Genomic DNA, 22,208 nt, shown 5'->3' on the forward strand with positions numbered 1-22,208 from the left:
ATACATTTATTTTTACTCTTGATGTGATCCACGAGAGCCTTCCGGGATTTACCCGATCTATTTCCGAGACATCAACGTAAACACAACAGTTTAAAATGGCGGGTAGTCAAAACTTTGTCACGGATTGTCACGATATATGCAATCTTATTGCCGTATAAAAGCCAATATACTATAAGAACAATATCATTTTAAGCGAAGAACTTGTGATGGTAACACAAAGGGCGCAAATTTGGGAGTAATTTGTATGAAAACTGCCGTGAAAGTGAAAGGACCGAACGTTTATTGCCTCTTGACGCCGTAGTAACGAAAACAACTTCGAAAGATGAGTATTTATTGAAGATCTCAAAAATCTAGGAAACTATTCAAGCTTCATAAGCTGGTCACCTTAAAAGCCACCGTTTAATGTTTAAAATGGAGTTGGTTATCGAAATAGTAAGAATTTGCGTTGCAACTCAAAAATTGTTTCCAAACAATTTCCAAATTTAGAATTGTTTTTTTATATATTTATATATATAAAATATAATAAAGATGATGATATGGAAGTCGTGGAAATAAAGGAGTTTTCGGAATCGGAAGACCCAGACCAGAACAAAGAATGGATTGATTTGATCGAAAAGAAAGACGAGCCGAAGCTTGAGAAAAACAAACACAACCTTCATATTCAAGACGACGAAGAAGAAGACTCACTTCGGCCGGATCTGAAGGGATTGGAGGATGCTGAAGAAGATGATCAAGAAAACCCAGACCCCTTGCCTCGTGTGATAAAAAATTCTGGTCCTCTTTTTGAGGGTTTCCTTATAACATGGGGCTGTGGTGAGTTTGCCCAGCATGGACATGGTCATTGCAATGATGTTCCTATCAGTAGCGGCTTGTTCAACCCACTGCTAGTCGGACAGGACGGACAGGTTACACATATTGCTTGCGGGTCGAGCCATACCCTGGTCATCACAGGTACTGTTAAACACACGTCTAAGGGATTACTCATAATTTGAATATTGGAGGGCACTTTGTGATAAATAATTTTCCAGAACCACAAAATTTTAGTTTAGGTCCCCTCTTTGTATATTACACTTTTTTAAGCCCTCACTTTTCTCACCCCCTCCCTTTTTTAATAACAAACGAATAGTAATCACGGGAGAAGTAGTTCTGGGCCATAATGATTATGGTTTCTTTGTCTTCCTCTGATTTCTTTTTTTTCACTACTTAATTGCCACTCCATGTCTATCTACCCTTGAACAGACTAAGATTGTTTCATTTCACCTTTGATGGCCTAAAATTCTGATAAAATTCTGATGTTTACAGGAGATGGTCGTCTCTTCAGCTGGGGGAATGGCAACAGTGGTCAGCTTGGTATTGGCTCAACAAACACAACCCTTCAGCCTCATTTAGTACCCCTTGGAGTCACCCCTGGGACCAGAATAGAAGGCGTGGCATGTGGAACCAGGCACTCGTTTGTGTGGACAGAAGAGGGAGAGTGTTTTAGTTTTGGTAACAACTACAGTGCCCAACTAGGGTATGACTTCAGGAAACCTGACTTCAAAGACAACCAGGTATTTGGGGGTAACAATTTGGAATATTATTCTTGCATTTGATATCAAACATATTGATGAGTTGTTTTAATCATATTTAGAATCAGTTGTAACTAACATGGGGCAAGCTACCCTTCTAATGAAAAATTGAAAATTCCAGATTTGTAACCCCATATCAAAATTTGTATATCTTTCAGTTAAAGCCAATTTATGTTGATACTCTCTTCAACCGTAAAGTTCTTCAAGTGGCGTGTGGCTCCAGACACTCTTTGTTCTTGTTCTCCAATGGTCATGTCGCTGCTGTTGGATGCAACAATAGAGGACAGATTGGCATTGGCAATAAGACTGACACTTTTTGCATACAGAATGTCCCAGATCTCACAGGTGTAACTGTTGTAGCCTGTGGCAACAGTCACTGTCTGGCTGCAGATGGTAAGTGGTGGAGATGTGTGGAGTTTATCATTTTACACATTTGCTTTTTCCCTAGCTCACATATTTTACCAGGAGTAACAAAAGCTCTTTAGTTGTGAGGCAGAAGGAATGATACCAGGGGATGTCAGTGTGTTTACATTTATCCCTAACAAAAACAATCATCAACTGAAAGGTCTGCTAAAGGTCTAGTAACACTCCAAACTAGTGGAAATACCTAATGAAAAATGGTATACTAAGTAAGAAGTAGATGGGTCCCTTTTCACAGCCATGCCATCAATGCCATAACTAATATTATATAGGAGCCACTACAGAACAAAATGCTTAACATAAGCGTTGTCACATCTATAAAACCTTCCTATTATTTATTATTTATTATTTATTTTTCTGTGTTGTTTGCAGTACAAGGCCAGGTGTGGGCATGGGGGTACAGCAAAGCTTGTGGTGCTAGAGAAGATCTACTGAGTCCAGAGAACATCTTCACTAGCACAGACAGTTGTGTGAAGGCATTGTCAGGGGGAGATTCTCACTCAATGATTTTACTACACAATGGCAGGCTACTCACTGTTGGTAATAACTATGAAGTAAGTGACAACAAGGGAGACCTGAAAGACAGGGTACAGACAGATAATCATACACACACATACATGTTATACACATACAGACAGATATCTGTTGAGAGAGATAGACACACTGGCTACACAGCATATCACAAATTATCCCAAGGCAATAAATAACAAAGATATGCATTGCCCATGAGACAGATGCATAACACAGAAAGCATACAAAATACCAACAAGTAGTTTTTTCCTTGAACCAGAGTAATAAATAGAATCAGCAAAAACTGGGAGTTCAACTCTATTATTTTCTTCAGCATTATTTTGTTATTTGAGACAGATGTTATCTGAGATGCCATTTAGTAGTCTTTGCTATTTACAAAAATGTCTATATTTTTTTATCTTTTTTTATTGATAATGATATATAAGTACACTTTTTCCTGATAAAGTTGAATTTTAAGTCCCATTTTTTATTTTATTTTAGGGTCAACTTGGCCATGGATCAGGTATCAAGTTTCTTAGCTCGCCATTGGAGGTCAAACACCCTTTCCTTCAGGGTAGAGTGCAGGACATCTCTGTGGGAGAGAATACCTCTGCTGCTGTCACAGGTATAGGAAAACAATGTTTGACTCATGCCCCCACCTAACCAGTATGATTTCCTCCCTTAGTGGGCTAGCTCTTGCATGGATAAATCCATGGATTCTCGATGGATTGGGAATAGCTTTTACACATTTCTTATTATTGAAGTTGGCCGATAGGATCAATTGTACCATTGATTTGAGAGCTGGAATAATATTAACAACCACACCTCAAGGGTGAGTGTCTCTTACACAGGATATACATTTTTTTTATTTTCTATACCGTCTATTAAGACAGTTTAAAAACTGTCTGAAAGAGGCCACAAACCGTTCGTTTTAATGGAAAACAGTTTACTATAATAGGATGTCAAACCTAAAGCACATTCCCTGTTCTAGATAAAAAGCACTATTTTACTTTTCTTCTCCAATCGATAGATAATGGCAAGCTCTACATGTGGGGACAAAATTCCAGTCATGTCATTCGCGAAGATGAGGGAATTAGACATTTTCAGTTTGAGCCGTATGAAGTGGACATAGGTGAATGGAGAGCCAATAAGGTATTGACATACCCATGTTTATTCAACTTTACACAGTAAACTGGTTAGAGCCATGAGCATTCACTTTTACAAAAGTGTGGCTCCTACAAGAGCCGTTGTTTGGTGCAGCACGGATTGTGCCGTTCACTTGCTGCTGGTGTACTTGGTGACGGCCTTGGTTCCCTCGCTCACGGCGTGCTTGGCAAGCTCACCGGGGAGAAGCAAACGAACGGCCGTTTGGACTTCTCGGGAAGAGATGGTGGACTTCTTGTTGTAGTGCGCCAGGCGGGAAGCTTCACCAGCGATGCGCTCGAAGATGTCGTTCACGAACGAGTTCATGATGCCCATGGCCTTGCTCGAGATACCGGTGTCGGGGTGAACTTGACGAAGGACTTTGTAGATGTAGATAGCATAGCTCTCCTTGCGTCTACGATTTCTCTTCTTCTTGTCTCCGGCCTGCTTCTTCCCGCCCTTCTTTACTGCTTTGACTTTTGGAGGCATCTCTACGTTTCTAAAGTTTCTAGTCAACGAATAGTTTGAGTTTCAACCTTTGCTCGACTAATGGTCACTCGTGTTTGCCTACTATTTATATGAGAGGAAGCGGATCGAAATTCCTCTTTGTCATTTTACTGGCTTTCGGATCGAAAGTCCTCTTTGTTGATTGGTCTAAATAATGTCTTACCTCAAAGGAAACAGGTAAAATACATTAGGATCGAAATCCCAGATTTTTATTCGTTAGTTATACGTCAACAGTAAAATGGCTTGCGGGTCGAAATCCCGGGTTTGTGATTGGTTGTGTAAGCGGGGGAGAGGAAAATCCGCGGCAAACGGCGAAATGGTTTCCGGATCGAAAATGACAATTTTGTATTGGTTTATTTTATAGCTCACGTAAGAGAAAACAGGCTCTAAAACCCATACAAATGTAATGGTATTTTCTGATTGGCGCATTTCGATCCAATCTGGAGTATAAGCTCGCTCTCTTCAAAATCCTCTCATATTCCGTTCTCTAAACCCTGTGATAAAAAGTGTAAGAATTAAAATTCGTTTGCCAAAATGTCCGGACGTGGAAAAGGCGGTAAATCCCGCGCTAAAGGCAAGTCTCGTTCTGCAAGAGCCGGTCTTCAGTTTCCCGTTGGCAGAGTTCATCGTTTTCTTCGCAAAGGTAACTACGCCGAGCGTGTTGGTGCTGGCGCTCCGGTCTACATGGCCGCTGTGCTCGAGTACCTGAGCGCTGAAATCCTCGAGTTGGCCGGCAACGCTGCCCGCGACAACAAGAAGACCAGGATCATCCCTCGTCATTTGCAGTTGGCCGTCAGGAACGACGAGGAGTTGAACAGGCTGCTCCACGGTGTCACCATCGCTCAGGGTGGTGTGCTGCCCAACATCCAGGCCGTGCTTTTGCCCAAGAAGTCCGAAAAGAAACACAAGTGAACATGAACTTGTTCAGACAAACAACGGCTCTTTTAGGAGCCACCACTTGTAATAAAAGTGTTTGATCATTGTTATTCTATTGCCTCTGCTACATGAACTATCGTTTTTTTTTTTTTTTTGTTATGGGGAGGGGGTCAAAATGAGTGGATTGTTTGTCTCTAGAAATATCCCTGGATTGTTTCGAGCAAAACAAACGGAATTATTTCGCGTCAGTTATACCTCAATATCGCAGATTTAAGTTGTTCGTAGTTGTGGCCGTTTTATGGTATCCATACCAACGCATGGAATGCCTGTGTACGACCCGGCCTCCTCCCCCTTCCGAAGGCAAAACTCTTTTTTTCTATTTTAATTGGAAGACGCGCACTGGACTGTTTTCTAGAAGGGCTGCTGTTCGTGTTTTTTTATTTCTTACAAAGCCAAATAATGTTTGTTTTTAATCAGTTTATTCAAGAGAGCATAAGATATCTAATGCTCTCTTGGTTTATTAGCACATGATTTCTGTCTTGCTTTGTGTGAAGGAATTACGGCAATTTTTGGTTGTAAATTAGCCGAAACGATCAAAAGCAAGTAAGGGGGTTGGTTGCGTTGGTATCAATCATAGTAGTGGCCAGGGTCTTGAACTTTGATTGTTTCTCTCACATTATTGTCCCATTGCTTTATCAGGTATCTTGTGGGTCATGGCACGTCGCTTGTATTGTATCTGGCTCGTACACAAAGCCTCCGAATGTAAACGCTGTCCCTCTACCCCCATCTCTCAAACCTGAAAAACCGGTTACACCAACATACCCAGTTACGTCAAATCAAAATGATGATCCTGAAGCTACTGCGCAGGGCGTCGGAAATCACATATCTTGTGACGTAAGTGATGACGATATGTATACGGATTATCCATTGGAAGAGACTGTTGTGGACTTTTGCGGGAACGTGATCGGGGAAAGACCTTGTTCTACAATATCCGCTCTAGAAATCAACCCAAAATCATCACCACCAAAGGAAGAAAAGCCATCAAATGAAAGTGATTCTCAAAAAGCGGATAACACGGAGCATTTTTTCGATAAACAAGCTGTGAAAGAAAGTGCAGAGTTGTCAGAAGCTATAGAAAATCTTATTGGAAGTAATATTTGCTGTTATGAACAAGACGAGGAAAACACAACTTCTGATATTGATATGAAAGAACAGAACACTGGAGTTTCTCCCGATTGGAGTGCCTCTGTCTCTGCGAGTGCGACTGGTTCAAATGAGGAAAAGCCTGCCAAGATAGAAGCTACATTGTCCAAGATTGAAGAAGAGAAACCATCAAAACAGTCACAAAGGATAATGAAAGCTAGCAAGAACGAAGAACTGATCGCTGAGGTTCAAGAAGAAAAAGAAACTCTCCAAAGTCGTGTTGAAACGGTGAAACCAGATCGACCAAAATCCAGGAAATTATCAGCAGGGAGAAAGCCAATGATTATCTCGAGACAAATACGAGATGACGACCATTCTAAAGGAAATACTCCAGTCATTGGAAATGTAACTATCGGATTCTCTGAGGATAATAAAAAGGTTGAGAGAGCAGTGACTAAACAACCACTCTCTAGAAGAGCTAGAAGTGAGACACCATCCTCTAATGAGCGGAGTTCCTCAATGGATTGGACTGGGGCCACTAAAGGTCAAGCGAATTCTCCCGCTAATGCAGGCGACGCTTGTAGAAGTCCTTTGGTGAAACAGCTTCAGCGTTCTCCTCAGCTAACAAATGAACAGCCGTCCTCCCCCACTTTTCGAAAAGCGGGCGGGGTGTGCACGTGGACACCAGGTGTAGTGGGACAGTTGCATAGGGAAAAGAGACCTGTACGAAGCTTAAGGAAAATGGCATCGGAAGATAATACAGTAAGTTGATATCTTGCTCTCCTTGATTGGGCAAAAACAGTATAATGTATAATGGACAGTATAAGTATAATGGACAGAGTTCCACAGGTGTTGACCTTTTGCTTGTAGGAGGGGTGGAGGGTTGTGGGGTTATGGAGGAAGAAAGTCAACAGTCAAGGGTGATTCAGTCTCTTATAAGTCATCCATTCAAATTCGCCCACCACACCCAAAGTTTTATCTCTGTGGGATACGTTTGCTGTTGCCAACGCCCTATCTTTGAGCTGGTTTGCACATATTTGGTACGATCGAGGCCGTTGCGTTGTAAGAGAATACTTTATTGTTTTAGAAACTCAGAACAAGGATTTTTATTTTTTCGCTTTATTGCACCAGCTCCGGTCAAACCGATCAAATGGAGACCAGCTTTTAGGGGGAATCATAGTTTGTTTTCTTTTTGGTAGTAATAAAGAGATCCTACCATTTTGACCCTTGTAAAGAATCGTTAATACTTCAATGCCAATCAATCTTGCTGTGTAATTGCTATATGTTTCTCATGACTCTTCCAGACTTGCTATTTACCAAATCAACCTATGGATATAATCAGGGACACGTGGACACAGCCTCCGCCCACCAGAAGATCCATCTCACGAACACAGTCCACTCCAAATATGTACACCTCCACGCCTGGTACTCCCCCCAGCCCAATCGCCAAACGCGGGGCATACCCCCATAGCGCCACGCCCAATACCCCTCCCAGTCCGGTGCGGAAATTTTCCAGCGGAACCCAAGTTCGCCTACTAGCTCCCAGTACATTACCACCACGACCACCTCGCACACAAAGGCCTGGGGCGAGTCACAAACCAGTGTTCTCGTCTGGGTCGTCCTGGAGAAACAGGAAGTCTGATTTGGTGTAGTCACGCAATCTGAACTGGCGTTTTGTCACGCAGTCAGGTCTCGTCTACATACTAAAGTACAATAGTGCTACTGCACCCTAATGAGGGACTAGTGAACCTCAAGCGTGTCTTATTTAATTCCGTATGCTTGGTGGTGTCATTCTGAAATACTGTCAGAAAACAGCACAACATTATTTTAATAAACATTCATATTACATGCATGCTGTGTGAAATTAATGAAACAATTAATATGCCAAACTTAATCTATGAGATGTTCAGAAAACATTAATGAATAATCCTAAAATTATGGAAAAATCGGATAGAAATCTATCGAAATTCTTCGGTGTGAAGAAACAGATGTCTGTCTCTGAATTAGTAAATGCTGCACCTTAATAACCTGCTAATCTTAATAACCTAACTAATCTGGAATCATCTGCTGTGTTTACTGTGCTGCTTTTTTACGATACTCACATCACTGGAATCATTTGCTGATGACCAATCAGGATTCATCCATAGACTCTGTGCCTAGTCTCCTGGTCAGTCGTTCTGGCCTGTCACTCTATGCGCTTGAGCTCAAACGCCTTGCGTGACCGGTCAGAACGATTTCGCAGGAGATTACACTGGGTCCGACTTGCCTGACGAATGATTTAGTGCCGCCATGCAAATAAGATTTCAGTAAGAAAATAAATCCACTTGAATAGTCTGAAATTCAACCCATCCTACACCTCTATTACATTTCTAAAGAAGTAAACAACACAGAAAATTTACTTTCCAAAATGACAAGATTATTCAATATTCAATATAAAACCCAAACCACAGTGTCTTTCAAGTAGGATGCTGTGTCACACAAGTCGAATCCAGTGTTACAAAGTCGGATCCAGTGTCACGCATGTCGGATCCGGTGTCACGCATGTCGGATCCAGGGTCACACAAGTCGAATCTAGTGTTACAAAGTCGGATCCAGTGTCACGCATGTCGGATCCGGTGTTACGCATGTCGGATCCAGGGTCACACAAGTCGAACCTAGTGTTACACATGTCGAATTTAGTGTCACGCATGTCGGATCCGGTGTCACGCATGTCGGATCCAGGGTCACACAAGTCGAACCTAGTGTTACACATGTCGGATCTAGTGTCACGCATGTCGGATCCAGTGTCACGCATGTCGGATCAAGGGTCTCACAGGTCGAACCTAGTGTTACACATGTCGGATCTAGTGTCACGTATGTCGGATCCGGTGTCACGCATGTCGGATCCAGGGTCACACAAGTCGAACCTAGTGTTAAACATGTCGGATCTAGTGTTACGCATGTCGGATCCAGTGTCACGCATGTCGGATCCAGGGTCACACAAGTCCAACCTAGTGTCACGCATGTCGGATCCAGAGTCTTGATAATAACTTTGTTGCGGCATGTTGAAAATTACGGGCACAGCTTGTGTAGAGTACAGCTCGTAATCATAACAACCTCGGCATCACTTGAACATCCACACTCGTAGTCACTGGAATCATCCGAGGATGAAGCGTATCCACTATGATGCCCATCGTAATCATCATAGTCCTGACTGTCGTACGAGAACTCGCATTGCGTGGAAACGGAGCGCACACTCGGCGTATCACCCTGGCAACAGTTGCCATAGGAACTAATATTCGCGTTGTGGTCAATCATCTTGGCAGACCTTCCATGGTTGGTATTTTGCGTTGGGAAGTTTTCAATTGCATTATCCTTAGTGGATACTTCTACGCGTTTGCTCCTTATCTCCATATTATGACGTTGGGTTTTCTCATTCTCGGTTTGGCGACGGGAGATCCATCGATCCCGTCCCTCGTTCGGGTCTGTCTCCTTTATCGTCGTTTGTTCATATATTTTGCTTTTCTGGTGACCTTGTATGCTCAGCTCTTTAAGAGTGCCAAGACGGCCCCTAAACTGTACTTCCTCCAGCTCCATTATCTCCTGTTCCTCGTGGAGGGAGTGGTGCCCCCTGGACCCCTCCTGAGCATCCCGCGCAAGACTGAATACACTTCCTTGACTTTCGTCTGTCTCAGTATCAAGCTGTTCTTTTCTCATTGGCCGTTCTTCTGCCATGACTCTTGTTTCAGCAATACGGCTCATGCCTTTGCGGATATTTGAAGCTTTTGGCTGTTTGGTGATCATGGGTGCTTTCCCTATGGCGGACTGTTGGTCATGCATGTTCGCACTTTCATTGGGTTCATATTGTGTGGTGATTTCTCGGGTGTTGTTGATAGCTTGCTTTTGGAGCCGCCTGGTGTGGCATGCATCGTTTCGGTTTGATTCGGTATCGACGAGATGCTAAAAATAATCGTGGATAGTTGTTATCAAATTACATGTAGTTTACGGAGTCCAATTTGATGGTCTTAATAATTTAAAAAGTTTTGGAAAGAAACAATAACAAGGTTTGATAATGAAGATAATTATAGTCCTAGCACAGTTGATAGTGACTGGTGGTTATGATGAATATGATGATTATAAATATGGTAATAGGGACCTTAAGTAAGGACGAAGACTTCCGGAGGTCCGACGGAAACCTCAACCGTTAAAAGACAAAAGAATCTATTAAAATCCGATATATAAAACAGGCCATGCGCTCTAAATTATCAATCACATCCTCAAAGAAACTTCCAATAAACACACTGCTTTCAATGTTTTAAAATATTTTTCGCGTTTTCCGTTAAAAATCATCGGAGATTGTTACGTAATCGACCGGAAGTAAACTGGTGACAATGCGGCTTTAAATCATAAGATCTTTTACCTCATAATCTCGATGTCTCATCGCCCTGCTAGGCTTCACGCTCTCACCCCCAGCTCGACTAAGCCCCGCTCTAAGCTCCATATCGTTAATCTTGCTCTCCAATCGACTGACCAGCTCGTGCTGCTTACGGATCGTCTCCATTAGTCTCTGCTCGCTAGCAATACCTCTATGAGATACTTGTGGTGTCTGACATGGAAGACCTGGAAGAGAACCCTGTTGGCGACAGAAGAGATCGCTAGCAACAGTTCTACCACGTGCTGCGGGGAGTGTGCTGTAAATAAGATTCCTGATCGCTAGCAACAGTTCTACCACGTGCTGCGTGGAGTGTGCTGTAAATAAGATTCCTGATTGCTAGCAACAGTTCTGTCACTGCTTGTTTAGTGCTCTCTTATAAAAAAGATTCCTGATTGCTAGCAACAGTTCTACCACGTGCTTGTTTAGTGCTCTATTAATAAGATTCCTGATCGCTAGCAACAGTTCTACCACGTGCTGCGTGGAGTGTGCTGTAAATAAGATTCCTGATCGCTAGCAACCGTTCTACCACGTGCTGCGTGGAGTGTGCTGTAAATAAGATTCCTGATCGCTAGCAACAGTTCTACCACGTGCTGCGTGGAGTGTGCTGTAAATAAGATTCCTGATTGCTAGCAACAGTTCTACCACGTGCTTGTTTAGTGCTCTATAAATAAGATTCCTGATCGCTAGCAACAGTTCTACCACGTGCTTGTGGAGTGTGCTGTGAATAAGATTCCTGATCGCTTGCAATAGTTCTACCACGTGCTTGTTTAGTGCTCTATAAATAAGATTCCTGATCGCTAGCAACAGTTCTACCACGTGCTTGTAGAGTGTGCTGTGAATAAGATTCCTGATCGCTAGCAACAGTTCTACCACGTGCTTGTGGAGTGTGATGTAAAAAAGATTCCTGATTGCTAGCAACAGTTCTACCACGTGCTTGTAGAGTGTGCTGTGAATAAGATTCCTGATTGCTAGCAACAGTTCTACCACGTGCTTGTTGGAGTGTGATGTAAAAAAGATTTCTGATCGCTAGCAACAGTTCTACCACGTTCTGTGATGATGATGATGGTGGTGGTGGTTGTGATGATAGGAAACTTGCGCTTAGAGATTAGCTGACCTTTCTGGGTGGCAAATTCAAAACAAAATAATCGAACAAAAAAATCTGAAAAGAATGTGCCAGTCACACCAAAGAACGAAGGAAAAACATTTTGAATGAAACTAAACCCTCTCTGAAAAAAAAAGAATTCTGTTTTTTTCGTAAGCGCTGAATATCGACTGAATAATTTCCTTTTTGTTGCTGTTGTTTTGCCGCTAAAAGCCTGAGCGCGCGCCAGTTTGCCACCGAAACAGTCACGTGATCTCTTAGCGCAGGTTCCCTATTGGATGGTGACTATGCTGCTGGTGGAAATGTGTCGATTTTTATGTCGATTGTGATCTTGATGGCGCTTGATACCTTGTCTACATCAGGTTGTAAAGGATCTCTCTGTGCCTGCCTCGTCAAACTGCACATCTGTTTCGCCTGGCCTGCAGCAGCGAGCATGAGTACGTCATCTTCGTCTACTTCACTGTCACCTATGAGTATCCCGTAAATGCTTGTTTACCAGCCTTGGTGCTCATTTCATTTATTTGTTATTTATTGTTTTTATGCGAGGGGCTGCTTATTCAAGGCGGGTGCATAAATCAAAGTTAAGACTTCAGCTTTAGTGGAATACCTGTAGCCCAAGCTAAACCGTCGACAGTAAGATATTTCACAAATACGACTCTTTTATTGTTCGATGATAGAAACAAGTAACTTTGGGTGCTAAAAGCATATCATGGTCATCTTTGTATGTATTTTGTGCTGTGGACACTTGTTTGAGGGAGGGGGGGGGGGGTTGGCTGCAATGTTTTGCGCCTGATGAGTGGCGCGTATTTGAACCGGGACGCTTATTAGAAGCTGAGAGCTACACGAGCATACAGGTGGGCATATCGTCACAGCAGAACGTGTACGTCGACAAAAAGGGTTTGAGCATCATAGTCCGATTAGGGTGTCGGAGTGTCATACCTTTCGGTTTCACCAGGCAACAGTGCAGCACGAAGGTCGCTAGTCTCTTGAAATCAGGGTCCTAATCGAATAATTAGACGAAAGAGAGTATCACAAATATTAAGAGATTATAAATACGTTTTGATCCGCTCACTTGTAAAGCACTAGAAACACGCAATTTACCTAAAATGTGAGAACGTTAATCAACTATATCCACATAAAAATAAAACCTATAGCCTAAACAAATCAGTAAGATACAGGTTCTTTTTAAGAAAACATATGTTTGTTTGATAAACGCAATTTTTTTTTATTACAAAAAGAGAGTTAATGAATATTGTCCAAATTAAATCGAGGAAATAAAAACGCCGATTTTGGTTAACTTAAAAGATTCCCCTATCATCTCACCCCACATAGGCTCTATCTTTCAGGCGCCATACCAGCAAAATACTAAAATGTGAGAAACATCTATATCCATCGACTGATTTTGGAAAGCTATTGCGATAAATTTTTTAACTTTGTGTGTTTTTAGATGGTTACTTCGAGATTTCTTCAAATTATTTGTCTTCCAAAATTGTGAATAAAAATACCAACAAAGGTTTGGCTACCAGGGCTCGTCACCACGCTACCTGGCTGCACGTCAGCACTTGTACCATGATGGCAGGACCATCAATTGCCAGGAATCGCTGCTGGTTAGCGTCTGGAAAACAAATAACGTCATGTTCATCACGTTATGGTTTCTCTTTTCTACGCGTTTTTTTTTGTTTCCCTGGTAAATGGACGGAAACCTGCCACAAGCCTCACTCGTTAAAATCGTACCCTCCCTAATAAGAGTTCCAAAAAGTCCAAAAGTTTACTTGGAACGAGTCTGAGCGCTCCCAAAAAAATTAAAGAGCCTCTATCGGCCGCTATTTTGTCATCCTAGGAAAATACCAAGTGTGAGAAAGTATCCATTTCCATCGACTGATTTGGAGGGGCTGTTGCAATATTTTCGATTGTATTTGGGAAATGATGTATAAGATTTTATCTGTAGGTGGTTATTTTGATATTTTTTCCATGATTTATCTTATAATATTGGTTGAAAACAATAACAAGGGCTTTAAGAGATGCCCACATGTTGTTGAAAAAAATATATAAGTAGATTCAACCAATCGGAATTTAAGTAATGGTTCGTGTAAGAACTACGGTACCCTGCGGCAACGCATGCGCAGAAGTAGCTATAAAACTTCAGTAAAATCCTGCCCTCTGATTGGCTAAAATACATCTTCGGGTGTTTTCCGTATCTTATCCATTGATTGACAAACATTTAAATTAAGAATAAAACAAAGGTTGCATTGTTACGACTTATCCCCGAGTTTTGTCCGAATCGTATGTTCGGAAGTTACATTTCCGACCTAGCGCTCACGTCGCCATTTTGAATTCTACATGCTTCCTCCTCGATATATTAAGACAAGTCTCTCGCTATTCATTATCTCTTCGTAGTTTGAAAATCTATTGTATATACTTTAAAGAAACGCTTTGAGTTCTGTTTGCTTGCAAACTTTGTCCGAGAAGTTAGAAAAGCTTGTTATGGTGTTCAAAAGGCAGGCATGTTGCTGCCCAAACCACGAGGCTTGGTGTGGCAGTAAGCCTTCAGATGTGGAACAGAGGTCCCTGAGAAAGGCGAACAGAGTAGAGAAAGTTTTCTTGGAGCTAGATGACAAAGGCAAAAAGGGCTGGTCTAGAAGCATTTGTACATACTGTCGACAGCGAGTCGATTTGGAGCTTGGAAACAAACGCATGAAAACTTCACACGAGGTGAGAAAAATGATCTTTCTCAAAGTCAATGTTCTGTCGCTTGCCGTATAGATTCTGCTGTTTCTGTACTGTCTTGACCAGTCTCGATCCTCCTTTTCAATTTGTTATTTATTTCGAAAATCAAAATTGCAGAGCTGTAGAGATGAAACTCCCTCAAGTTCCAGCGTGTTTTTCCAACCGGAAACCTCTGAGACCAGCGCGCTGAAGCCGCGTTAGAACCATTCCAGGTAAAAAATTCATAGGTCAATAAGTACTTGAGAGACAAATAATTGGTTCAGAAGGGAACGAAATATTTTACTCGTTCTATTTTACTAAAGAGTTTTATTACGGGAAGTTGTCATTTGAGTTTACGATGTGAATATGTAAATATAAGTTATGTGAGCCTGATTTATAAGCTGGGTGAAATGTAAATACCAACAAGCCCGAATGTATTCCTTGAATGTAGCGAGACATCCTGGGGTTTGACACCCTGAAATTGAGGTACAGCAAACTCCCGTCTAAGTGAAAGAATTGTAAGCAACAATGTCTTTCTTCATTTTCATTAGCTGACAGCCCTTGTAACACTGTTTTTAGTTCCTGACGTGTCTGCTTCTGAGGGAGTTGACTGTAGTTGCCTTGTATTTTTTATAAGTTCTGATATTCAAGAAATGAAGTTGAGAAGGAATCTTAAGTTTGTGTGTACTTTTTTTACAGGACATTGAGGAAACCTCTGCACTAGGGCAAATTTTGCCGTCATCAGTTGATGCTGTACGACTCGTGAAAGCATCAACTAAACTAAGGGACATAGAACCAAAGGACATAGATGCATTGAAGTAGAAGATACGGCGTTTGGTGAAGCGAAGATATTTTTTTAGAAGATTGTAAAATATAAATATCAGCAATAACCCGCAATTGTCAGTAAGAGCAGTGGAATGCTTATGCGGATGCAAAAAGCTGAAAGAAAAAGTGAATATAAATGCAGCCCGTCTGGAGCCAGAAGAATTACAATTTCTTCGCAGAAATTTTCCGTGAGTCCTCATGGCCTACTATGTATCGAAGACGGAGACCCCGATTATAAGCTGGACACTCTCGACTTCATCAATGAGCTTATGGAACAAACCTTGCTTGCGGCTTGTTTTAAGAAAATATTGTGCGTTCTGGCTGTGTCGATGAAATAATAATTAGAGGACTGCTACTACTGTGAATTCCAGTAAACTTTATTGCTGTGGCTTGTATGCGATAATAGTTGTATTGAGGATCGAATAAAGCAAAATTGGTAACTTTATTTAAAGGCGTGAATCGTTTTAGTTGTCAATCTTAACATGAAAATCGTTGTCAAAAATCTTTGAAAGAAAAAGTGACTTTCTTTGGAAAGCTAAATTCTACCGCACTAACAGGCTTTTGGAAATGTGAGACCGTATTTTCACACGTTTAGCCAGCGGAATGTTTGCTTTGGCAAGAGACAAAGCGCAAAATTGTAATAAGTGAAGTATAAAAAGCTATTAGCAGATATCCGAAAGAGATTTCTCCATGCTCCGAACATACGATTTTAACAAAAATGCAAAGGTTGAAAGCTTTCTTACTTCGAACCTAAGCCCCCTAATGAATATGAGTGCAAGAGCACTTATTTCAGAGAAATGTGACTCCAAAGTTCAAATTCGGCGGGCAGAGCGTCTTGAACCAATAAGCATAGCAATATTAATTAGATTAGTTAAAAAGATAACGAACCCCTATTGCCGCAGGACCTATCGATTCACCGTAGTTCTTACACGGAGCATTACTTAAACAACCAATAACAAAACAATCACAATTATTTTCTCGCTCTGTTTGGGCGTTTTTGGCTTTTATTTACATAGAAGGAAAAAAATTAACTTTATTTTTGTGCAAAAATAGAACAACCTTATAAACAGTCAAAGACAACTACGGCGCAAAAAACACGAGCAAAAAAACTCAAAAGGTTTACAGCCATTTGTGTATCGTTTCGCAAGTGGTCAAACCAAACGAACGGCAAATTCGAGAGCTGAAATGGAATACTTTGCATTTTTAAAAGTAAACAAGAGCACGAGTGGCTGAAAGCCATTCTTTAAGACATGTTTTACACTCACCACATCCATCCACCACACTTGACAAACCAATGACACTCTGCATTCGGAAGCGATCCAACGTGTTGCTATGGTTGCAGTTGATTGACATGCCTTTCATTAACAACTCAACGATTCCGAGATCCCCCACATCGCTTCGATTGATGGCTTTGAAAGCAATAAACAGATTTGATGGTTAACGACGATTTGTGTATCGCAATAATGGCGAAACAGTAAATATCCACGTATAAGTATTTTCAAGACCAGGCTGATAGGTTCTTTTACATCGGAGTACCTTTTGGGAAATCAGCCGAGAACCGGCAACAACAGACTGATGAGCTTAGTGTTTGTTGCCAGATCGCAGCTCTTTGGTTGAAGCTTGGAGCCTCTGGTACCCAAGGCAAGGCACACTGTGCAGCCCTTTCAGGTACAAGGGTTCTCGTCGGGAATTTCGAGAAATACCCCCCAAAATACCTGCGCACCAAAAAATTGCTACCCAAAATAGCCCAAGAAGCAAAAATTACCCCTAAAACACCATTTACAATAGAAAAGTCTATTTTCACTCAGATACCCCCTAACAAATACCTGAAGCTCGATTCTGACCCAAAAAGACCCAAGAAGCAGAAATTACCCCTAAAAACACCATTTCCAATAGAAAAGTCTATTTTCACTCAGATAACCCCTTACAAATACCTGAGACTCGATTTTGACCCCTAATACGACGAGCATCCCTGTCAGGTCGACATGGGAAGAACCACCCCCCAACCAAACCCTCCGGTGGCCTATTTACAGGTTTTGTCGTATCAGTTTAGCTTTTGGAAATTACTACATAAATACAGCCTTATGAATAATCAGGAAAGGCTCATTATTTAACGGGGGAGGGGGGGCTATGTTTGGGGGAAGGCTTGGTTTTTTAGCATCGATTTGCGGGAGGGTCTCAAATTTTGATACAGGGTTTAGGGCCCTTACTTTTCAACAAGTATTCTGATCAATTTCCAAGCCCCCACAACGGGAAAGCTTTTTTCAGCTTTTTTTTTCTTGGGGGGGGGCTTAATTTTTGGTCGCCTTTTTGCGGGGGAGTCCCAATTTTTGTGCGTTAGATTGGGGAGGGGAATCGAGCCAAAAACATTTTTCAACTTAGCAGCCCTCCCCCCCCCCCCCCCGATAAATAATGTACTTTCCCTTACCATGTTCTGAGTACGAAGAGGCAAGGGTGCTGACCAGATGGGCGATAAACTTGACATCATTGGCGCCGTACGAAGCTGAGTCCTGTGAGAGAGCGTCTCTCAATAGCTCCATCAACGCACGGATCCCGCCAACAATGCGCAACCGAGTCTGGCAGTCACCTGGTTGGGTATTGATAAGGTATGAAGAAACGGGAAAATTAATCTAGAAAAGCATTAAACCAAAACAAACATATTTCAATGTTTGGGAAAACGGCCGACATAGTAGTGAGTCAGGCGCGATCAGGGGATGACCTTATGCAATTTGACATAATATTCTCCTGAAGCTCAGTGACGTTTATCGTTAGCCAAGCTAGGACTCGTTACTCTTTAAAAGCCAAATCATATATTAGCAGAATTCGGGCGATGGGCTTCAAGGGAAAACGGCCCAGGAACGCCCATGGTAACTCGAGGCTCGCATCCACGCACATCACTCGACATGGAAACCTACATCAACTACCGTCATGCAGCGCGCGCTTCGTTTGGTGCAACCTTAAAAAGGTGCGCGCTGCATTCTGGTAGTTGAGGCAGATTTCTGTTGTTATGCGCGCACAAGATTAAAGCTTGAATGGCCTATTGTCTGCCCCTGCGTGTTACTCACGATTGCCCATAACACACGCTCCCAACAGAGTAATCACAGGGTGGATCAGCTCTCTTTTCGCGGTACTTCGCAGAACCCGAGTGGCTGCCGGGAAGAGGCAGCAACAAAGCTGCTGGTTGCTTTCTGAAAAACAAGGCAATGTTATAAGAATGTATAGCTTTAGACCTAGACAAAGGCAGACCCCATACAAGGGTGGATACAAAGGGTGGGGTGGAAAAACCGGTCTGGGGAAGACCCCATACAAGGGTGGATCCAAAGGGTGGGGTGGAAATAGCGGTCTGGGGAAGATCTCATACAAGAGTGGATCCAAAGAGTGGGGTGAAAATAACGGTCTGGGGTAGACCTCATACAAGGGTGGATCCAAAGGGTGGGGTGAAAATAACGGTCTGGGGAAGATCTCATACAAGAGTGGATCCAAAGGGTGGGGTGAAAATAACGGTCTGGGGTAGACCTCATACAAGGGTGGATCCAAAGGGTGGGGTGAAAATAACGGTCTGGGGAAGATCTCATACAAGAGTGGATCCAAAGGGTGGGGTGAAAATAACGGTCTGGGGAAGACCTCATACAAGGGTGGATCCAAAGGGTGGGGTGGAAATAATGGTCTGGAGGAGAACTCATACAAGTGTAGGATACAAAGGGTGGGGTGGAAATAACCGTCTGGGGAAGACCTCATACAAGTGTAGGATACAAAGGGTGGGGTAGAAATAACGGTCTGGGGAAGACCTCATACAAGTGTAGGATACAAAGGGTGGGGTCGAAATAACGGTCTGGGGAAGACCTCATACAAGTGTAGGATACAAAGGGTGGGGTGGAAATAACGGTCTGGCGAAGAACTCATACAAGTGTAGGATACAAAGGTTGGGGTGGAAATAACTTGTCTAATTGCCATCATAAATCTTAAGATCCCTAATGGATATTGAGTGTGAGTGGGTACCATTTTGCGGGTTGACAAGAGATGCACATATGGCACTACAGACGGTAGTCCAAAGCTCAAGAGACTGCCCATCCATACTATCAAACCACTGCTCTTCAGAACGTTGGACACTGCTGCTTGGCAAACATTCCCTGCAACCAAGACATTGCTTTCTATATTAGTACCTTCCTTTGTGACAGTGCCCCACCTTAAGAGAAATCCTGGAAGCATCCTTGTTATCAAGATGCCATAGACAAGGAGCTCCCAGGGGAAGGGGGTACTCAGCTACAAACCTCACAGGGGGGTCGAACAGAACCTTCAATTTTATCTCCCATCTCATCCCAAACCCCCATGAGCTTCCCCAAAAAAACCAAGGATACAAACCTACCCCTTTCCCCGAAAAAATTTCCTGACTCCAAATTTTAAACCCTAAAATACAAGGTTAAAATATATTTGCTCCCCTCCCCCCCCTAGCTATATGGAAACATCTTAGTACCCCTCTGGGGAAGGTAGTAGTACCAGCCTAATATAATAGTGCCGCCACTCCCACTCCTTTCCTTGTATTGGGAATGAGTGCTATTTCTATTATATACTGTACTAGCAGTCATATACAAGTCACTTACTTGAACATCTCACAGAGTTTGTGCAGACATTTTGAGTCTCTCACCATATCTTGTGCACTACCTGGTAATAAAACACCATACACCATTAAGTAAGGTATATTACAGCACTACAAGATCTAAGTCTGTAGACTCTCCTACAGTTTCTGGTGAAGATCAGCTAAATATTTTAGGACTTGAGAACCAATTGTGTCATTAATGTCATCCAATGTGCTTATTTCCATGTGGTAAGTTTGTTTTTGATCACTGTCCAATGAAACCTTTCAGGAATCTCACAGGGCAAAAATGTGGGTAGGAATTTAACTTACTGACCATTGTCCTGATACTGATACCAGGCCCTTACACAGGATTTTTCTCATAGGGGGGAGGGGAGGGGGGAAGTGGACCTAATTTTTTGTTGGGGGAGGGGGTGTTGACAGGGTAACAGAATAAAAAGGAACTGCCATTGCAGAATCTCCATGGGACATTCATTATCAGATTTGACTACAAGTTGTTTGTCTTATAGATTTATGACACACCAGAGTGATCTAAAATTCCTTTTTTATTTTAATTCCGCTTATGCTTTATAGTATTGTCTACAAATAGCATGTCTATTGCTGTTGGGGGTGGGAACACACACCCTGCACCCTCCTGGGTATGGGCCTTGATATTGACAATGGTGTGATACTCACCATTGTTTGAAGATAGACAGACAAGAAGAAATGCTGTAGTGGTCCTAATCACAGTATTCTTGCCATTCAGATAGTTCTTGATCAACTTGAAGATCTTCGGCTTGGTTAACGCTTCTCTTGATTTGCCTAGGCACGAGAGGTCATGAAAAAAGACATCAGAATGACGACACATAGCACCATCCTCTGTAGGAAATTTGTTGCCAATGCAAAATTAATGGATATTAATATCCCTTCTTAGCGCCTATGATGTCCCACATGGGTATTGCCTTCACTCTGGCACATGTACACCCTTATGGCCAATCTGTAACACAGACTGCTTCAAAGACTCCATTGCCAATAGCAGGCCCGTACCCAGGGGGGGTGCAGGGGGTGCAAACGCCCCCCCCCCCCCCACACACACACACACACACACACACACACAACATCCGAAAGTCCACTTTTTGGTCTCAATAGACGTGCTTTTTGTATACAAAACTGTAAATCATAAGCCAGATCACTCTGAAATGTAGCCAAATCCAACAATAAACGTCACGTGGAGATACTGGAAAGGCATAAAAGAATCCTTTTTTGTTCTTTCAGAGGTGGTTAGATTTTTAACCGGAAACTCCCTCCCACCCCCCTCCCCCTGAAAGATTAGGTCCACATTTTCGGATTTCGAACCCCCCCCCCCCCCCCCCTCCCAAGAAAAATCCTGGGTATGGGCCTGAATGGATTTTAGGAAATTGGAAATTCCCGGGGTTGGGGTCTTTTATTGGCAATTTATATGAGATACTGACCCTTTTTTCATACAAACACTAAATTTTGGCCATTTCCATAGGGTGGGAATTCTTGGGAAGGATGGGGCGTCTAGAATATTTGCTTCGTGAGCGATACGGATCTTTCCTAAGATCACACATATTATGAAAGGGTAATACATGCTTACTGTTGTTCTCTATCGCGAGGGCAAGGATATATAACGCTGTTTTCCTCATATCTTCCTTCTCCGAGTTCTTGGCGATTCCAAGAAATAACTCAAGCCCCCCAAGATCCATAAAACAGTCTTGCGCAACACCTAGATGGAGAAAACTGTAGTAGTAAGCTAAAATAACTTCATGCTTGTTTGCGAAGCTAGTTTTCGATAGAAAAAGCACTCTTAGCTTACTGTTTTGCGGGAGCAAAGTTGCAGTTGCTGCAAAAGCTTCCGAGCAGTTCTGTAGTTCTTCCTCCGAGTCTGCTACAGACTCTAATAAAAGCTTCATGTCAGCCAAGACACGAGTCTTTCCTCCTTCCTTCGCCATTGTATTGAGCTTTTCCTGGGAAGAGGAATGTAAAAAAAAAACACATTCAGTGCCAACCAAAGACAGGTGATAATTAAACGAGACAAATTATAACTTACAGTGCTTGTAGCTAGTGAATTATATGCAGCAATATAGTTTTCAGAGCTAATGTGAGCATAGCAAGCTTCTCAAACTTAAGTAAGAAAAAAGCTTTTTTTCGCCTTTATTCAATGAACACTGGCAAATTGTCAAAACAAATGCGAACGTGCGGCGGCGAATGAAAAGACAGCCCTCCCTCCGACACAGGTAACCCATACACTGGTAATAAATTTATCTCAATTTTAAAGAACTACTTTTTAGGGAAGTAGGTTTCAGAAAATAAGCATAATCATCATTACTATTACTGTTGTTACTGTATTTTTTTTTCTTTTTGGAGGATAAAAGAAAATTAGAGAAAGGAAGAAAAAAT

General features: G+C 42.2%; 4 protein-coding genes and 1 long non-coding RNA gene across 7 annotated transcripts; 3 read left to right on the forward strand and 2 right to left on the reverse strand.

Moving 5' to 3' along the window:
* Positions 1-60: 60 nt before the first annotated feature.
* Positions 61-8,019, forward strand: LOC5505968. Of its 2 annotated transcripts, none has more exons than XM_001626660.3 (8): positions 61-951; positions 1,303-1,550; positions 1,727-1,961; positions 2,361-2,542; positions 3,000-3,123; positions 3,529-3,650; positions 5,724-6,929; positions 7,472-8,019. In XM_001626660.3, the coding sequence occupies exons 1-8, from the start codon at positions 537-539 to the stop codon at positions 7,817-7,819; spliced, it is 2,880 nt and encodes a 959-aa protein (XP_001626710.3). In that variant the 5' UTR covers positions 61-536; the 3' UTR covers positions 7,820-8,019. The 2 variants fall into 2 exon arrangements, with proteins under 2 accessions (XP_001626710.3, XP_032230239.2); XM_032374348.2 differs by having other exon boundaries at positions 7,510-7,785.
* Positions 3,663-4,204, reverse strand: LOC5505974 (late histone H2B.L4). The gene has a single exon (XM_001626676.3). It carries the CDS (start codon positions 4,128-4,130, stop codon positions 3,774-3,776), a length of 357 nt encoding a protein of 118 aa, XP_001626726.2. The 5' UTR covers positions 4,131-4,204; the 3' UTR covers positions 3,663-3,773.
* LOC5505980 (late histone H2A.2.2) lies at positions 4,478-5,134 on the forward strand. Its single transcript, XM_001626661.3, has one exon. The coding sequence runs from the start codon at positions 4,683-4,685 to the stop codon at positions 5,058-5,060; it is 378 nt and encodes a 125-aa protein (XP_001626711.1). The 5' UTR covers positions 4,478-4,682; the 3' UTR covers positions 5,061-5,134.
* Positions 7,978-21,996, reverse strand: LOC5505979 (telomere repeats-binding bouquet formation protein 1). 2 transcript variants are annotated; one of them, XM_032374350.2, is made up of 14 exons: positions 21,859-21,996; positions 21,625-21,775; positions 21,406-21,534; positions 20,484-20,609; positions 19,816-19,876; positions 19,214-19,344; positions 18,280-18,402; positions 17,643-17,801; positions 16,480-16,623; positions 13,228-13,298; positions 12,623-12,683; positions 12,032-12,150; positions 10,567-10,779; positions 7,978-10,106 (listed from the first exon to the last, which is right to left on the reverse strand). In XM_032374350.2, exons 2-14 carry the CDS (start codon positions 21,758-21,760, stop codon positions 9,219-9,221), a joined length of 2,361 nt encoding a protein of 786 aa, XP_032230241.2. In that variant the 5' UTR covers positions 21,761-21,775; positions 21,859-21,996; the 3' UTR covers positions 7,978-9,218. The 2 variants fall into 2 exon arrangements, with proteins under 2 accessions (XP_032230241.2, XP_032230242.2); XM_032374351.2 differs by having other exon boundaries at positions 9,860-10,106; positions 10,614-10,779.
* On the forward strand, positions 14,121-14,680 carry LOC125563160. The gene is made up of 2 exons (XR_007308172.1): positions 14,121-14,395; positions 14,528-14,680. It is a non-coding gene; the product is annotated as an uncharacterized LOC125563160 (long non-coding RNA).
* Positions 21,997-22,208: the final 212 nt, after the last annotated feature.

This window comes from Nematostella vectensis, chromosome 5 (assembly GCF_932526225.1).
Source record: "Nematostella vectensis chromosome 5, jaNemVect1.1, whole genome shotgun sequence".
Lineage (NCBI taxonomy): Eukaryota > Metazoa > Cnidaria > Anthozoa > Actiniaria > Edwardsiidae > Nematostella > Nematostella vectensis.